The sequence below is a fragment of the Nematolebias whitei genome, chromosome 22 (assembly GCF_014905685.2).
Source record: "Nematolebias whitei isolate Nwh7 chromosome 22, NemWhi1, whole genome shotgun sequence".
Lineage (NCBI taxonomy): Eukaryota > Metazoa > Chordata > Actinopteri > Cyprinodontiformes > Rivulidae > Nematolebias > Nematolebias whitei.
In genome coordinates, this window is record NC_056519.1 from 1,339,119 (window position 1) to 1,342,472 (window position 3,354).

The 3,354-nt window shown below is 47.7% G+C and overlaps 1 protein-coding gene across 1 annotated transcript in view; it reads right to left on the reverse strand.

The window, feature by feature from the left end:
- Positions 1-868: 868 nt before the first annotated feature.
- Positions 869-3,354, reverse strand: part of mansc1 (MANSC domain containing 1) — a 3,454-nt gene continuing 968 nt past the window's right edge. Inside the window, exons 3-4 of the mRNA XM_037696109.1 lie at positions 2,247-2,387; positions 869-1,836 (exon numbers count right to left, since the gene is read on the reverse strand). Of these exons, the coding sequence (XP_037552037.1) occupies positions 869-1,836; positions 2,247-2,387 (1,109 nt within the window). The remainder of the gene's footprint in view (positions 1,837-2,246; positions 2,388-3,354) is intronic.

Sequence of the window (3,354 nt, forward strand, 5' to 3'; positions counted from 1 at the left end):
TTAGTTGGGATTATTAATTTCACGTGTACGTAAAAGTAATTTGACACCATTGGTGTGTGTAGGGATAGTAGGCGGAGCTTAGAGGTCCTCACCCTTTGTGACCCTGACTCCCATAGATCAAATATTGACCAACAGGAAGAGGCAGAGACGCTTGTCCATCTTGAAGACATTCACACTAAAAACTGCTGGGTTCTTTAGAAAACTAAGAGTCCGGATAAAAGCCGGTGGGTCACAGGTTTGGTTGGTCTGACCCAACTTTGGGTCAGATTGACGCAGCAGTTCGGTCAGAGATGAGACTTATCATTCTTCCCATTTCAACCTTTAACCAGAAGTTGACCCAACCGGACCGGACCTTTACTGCAAGATGGCATAGGTAAAAATGTTAAAAACAACTTGTAAGAAGATGTTTAACCTGGTTGTTGATCACTTTACTTTGCACTAGATGGTGAGTTTGGGTCCCTGAAATAACCTGAGTTGGTGTTAGCTAGCTGATGCTAATAGCAATTAGCACCAGCTAGCTTGCACCAACATCAGTTGTAAATATCTACAGATCCAGAGTTTAGGTTTTTCTTTTTAATTCAACTTTCTAGTGGCTCAAGTTCAACAAATTTGTCATTTATACTCAAATTTTGGTTTGAAAACTCAACCCGGTCTGCTGGGTCGAACCCACAACCAGCTGGGTTGAAACTCGACCCAGCGCTGGTTACAGACTGGGTTGTTTTAAAACGGCAGTTTTTAGTGTGTTAACAAGCAAACGGTTTCAGAGCCCTGGTTTCCACGCAGCCTCTAACTCCGCATGAGATACTCAAAACGTTTTCAATCAACCTCAAAGAAGCAAGGCAGACTTCTACCTAAATCCCTAATCTCACTAAATCTCGTAGTGCAGATCGTTGAGCTCCAGTCTCGTGTAATGGCGTCGATCGAACGACTCCATCGCCTTACGTCCACCGACCGCCAGAGCCAGTATTAGCACAGCGAGCCCTAGCACCATGAAGGCCACCACGCCGCTCTTCAGCGCCCCCTGCGCCACCTTTGTCTGGCTGGTACTGGAGTTCTGGAGGGCGTGTCCAGACTGGAGGACGTGATCCGATTGGAAGATGTCTTTGGGTATAATTATCAGGCTTGGTGAAGCTGTGGTGGTGGTAGTGGACCATTGGGTTGGAGGTGGAGCAGAGGTGGTGGTAGGAGGTGTAGTTGTAGTTTCTGTGTGCGACTGTGTGGTGTCCAACGTTCTAGGCTCCGCCCCTTTGCCCACCGTTTGAACAGGAAGTGATCTCGTGGAGCTGGGGGGTGGCTGGGTGGTGCTAATGGTGCTGACAGGATGTGGTTTTCCTTTCTTTGTGGGCTTGTTTTGCTTTTTGCTGCTTTTGTTGGGTTTCTTCAAGTCGAAGGCTGGAGCGAATCCATTTCTTGTTGTTGTTGGGGTTGTTGTTGGGGTGGGGGTGGTCAGTGGTGATGGACTCGCAGGCATTGAGGTGATGAAGATGCTGGATTGAGGAGATCCTGTGGTGGTGGGTGGAGCCTGTGTGGTGGTTGGGTGTGTAGCTAGTGCTGATGTAGTGGTGGTGTGGACTGTGGTTGAGGGGGTGGTGCCAGTGGTGGTGTGGACTGTGGTTGAAGGGGTGGTGCCGGAGGTGGTGTGGACTGTGGTTGAAGGGGTGGTGCCGGTGGTGGTGTGGACTGTGGTTGAGGGGGTGGTGCCGGAGGTGGTTTGGACTGTGGTTGAGGGGGTGGTGCTGGTGGTGGTTTGGACTGTGGTTGAGGGGGTGGTGCCGGTGGTGGTTTGGACTGTGGTTGTCATGGCGACGGGCCTCGGAGTGGGCGGATGAGTCAAACCTGTGGAGTAGAAAAGACAACAAAAATGATTGTCCTTCCTGAGACGGTTGTCCAGCAGAGGGTGGCAGAGACCGGCCTCAGGTGGTCCACGTTTCAGATTCTGAAGGTTGGGGACCCTTGTAGTGAAACATCAGAAGGTTCTGAGAAGGTCTACAGAAAGCAGACTAACTCTGCCATTACTGACATATTTAGCGCTGGCTGTTACAAAGACGCTCAAACAGTGGTCATACGTTCATGAAAAACACCTCGGAGACCGATGAAGTTAAATGGCTGCCCAGTCCCAACTGAAGACTGTGACGTTGGTGGTGACCAGGCTCTATGGTTTGTTTAATGGTGGACAGGTGAACGCTTGGGAACCACCGTTCAAACAAACATCTAATCAGATGGCAGCACACCACTGAGCGGCTTACCTTTGTAGATGTTGTAGGTGTTGATGCCGTCCTCAGCCTTCATCAGAGGACAGTCCAGCTCGGTGGGACAGTGGAACAGCAGACAGTTCTCATCGTTGGTGTGCTGGACGGCCTTAAAGACGACCATGTTGCACCGGGACCCTTCAGACACAAAGTTTAAGCGTGTTATCTCGTCACATGTACAGTGGTGCTTGAATGTTTGTGATCTCTTGATCATTTTCTATATTTCTGCACCAATATGAGCTCAAACATCTTCAGAGTTTCACACAAGTCCTAAAAGTAGATAAAGAGAATCCAGTTAAACTAATGAGGCAAAATATTAAACTGGGTCATTTATTTATGGAGGAAAATGATCCAGTATTACATATCTGTGAGTGGTAAAAGTATATGAACCTCTAGGATATTATCACTAATTTGAAGGTGAAATTAGAGTCAGGTGTTTTCAATCAATGATGATGATCAGGGGGAGTGGGTACCCTGATTGATCTAAAGAACAGGATCTATCAAAGTCTGTTCTTCCAACATGTTGGTGGAAGGGCAGGAACAAAAGAGACTTCTGAGGAGTTCAAAATAAAACGTTTTGGTTTAAATGAAAAGTGTTATGTTTAGAGAAAGGACAACAGCATTCCTGCACAAGAACCTTATCCCATCTGGGAAACATGGTGGTGGTAGTACAATGGTTTGGGTCTGTTCTGCTGCATCTGGGCCAGGACGGCTTGCCATCATTGATGGAATAATGAATTCTGGATTATATCAGAGGATTCTAAAGGAAAATGTCAGAACATCTGTCCATGAAGTGAATCTGAAGAGAAGGTGGGCCATGCAGCGAGACAACGACCCTCAGCACACAAGTGGTTCTACCAAAGAATGGTTCAAGAAGAATAAAGTTGTGGAATGGCCAAGTCAAAGTCCTGACCTTCATCCAATCCAGATGTTGTGGAAGGACCTGAAACTGCAGTTAATGTGAGGAAACCACCAACATCCAGAGTTGAAGCTATTCTGTAGACGAACGGATGAAACTCCACCAAGCCAGTGTCTCACTGGGTCAGTCCGGTTTCTGTGTCTCACTGGGTCAGTCCGGTTTCTGTGTCTCACTGGGTCAGTCCGG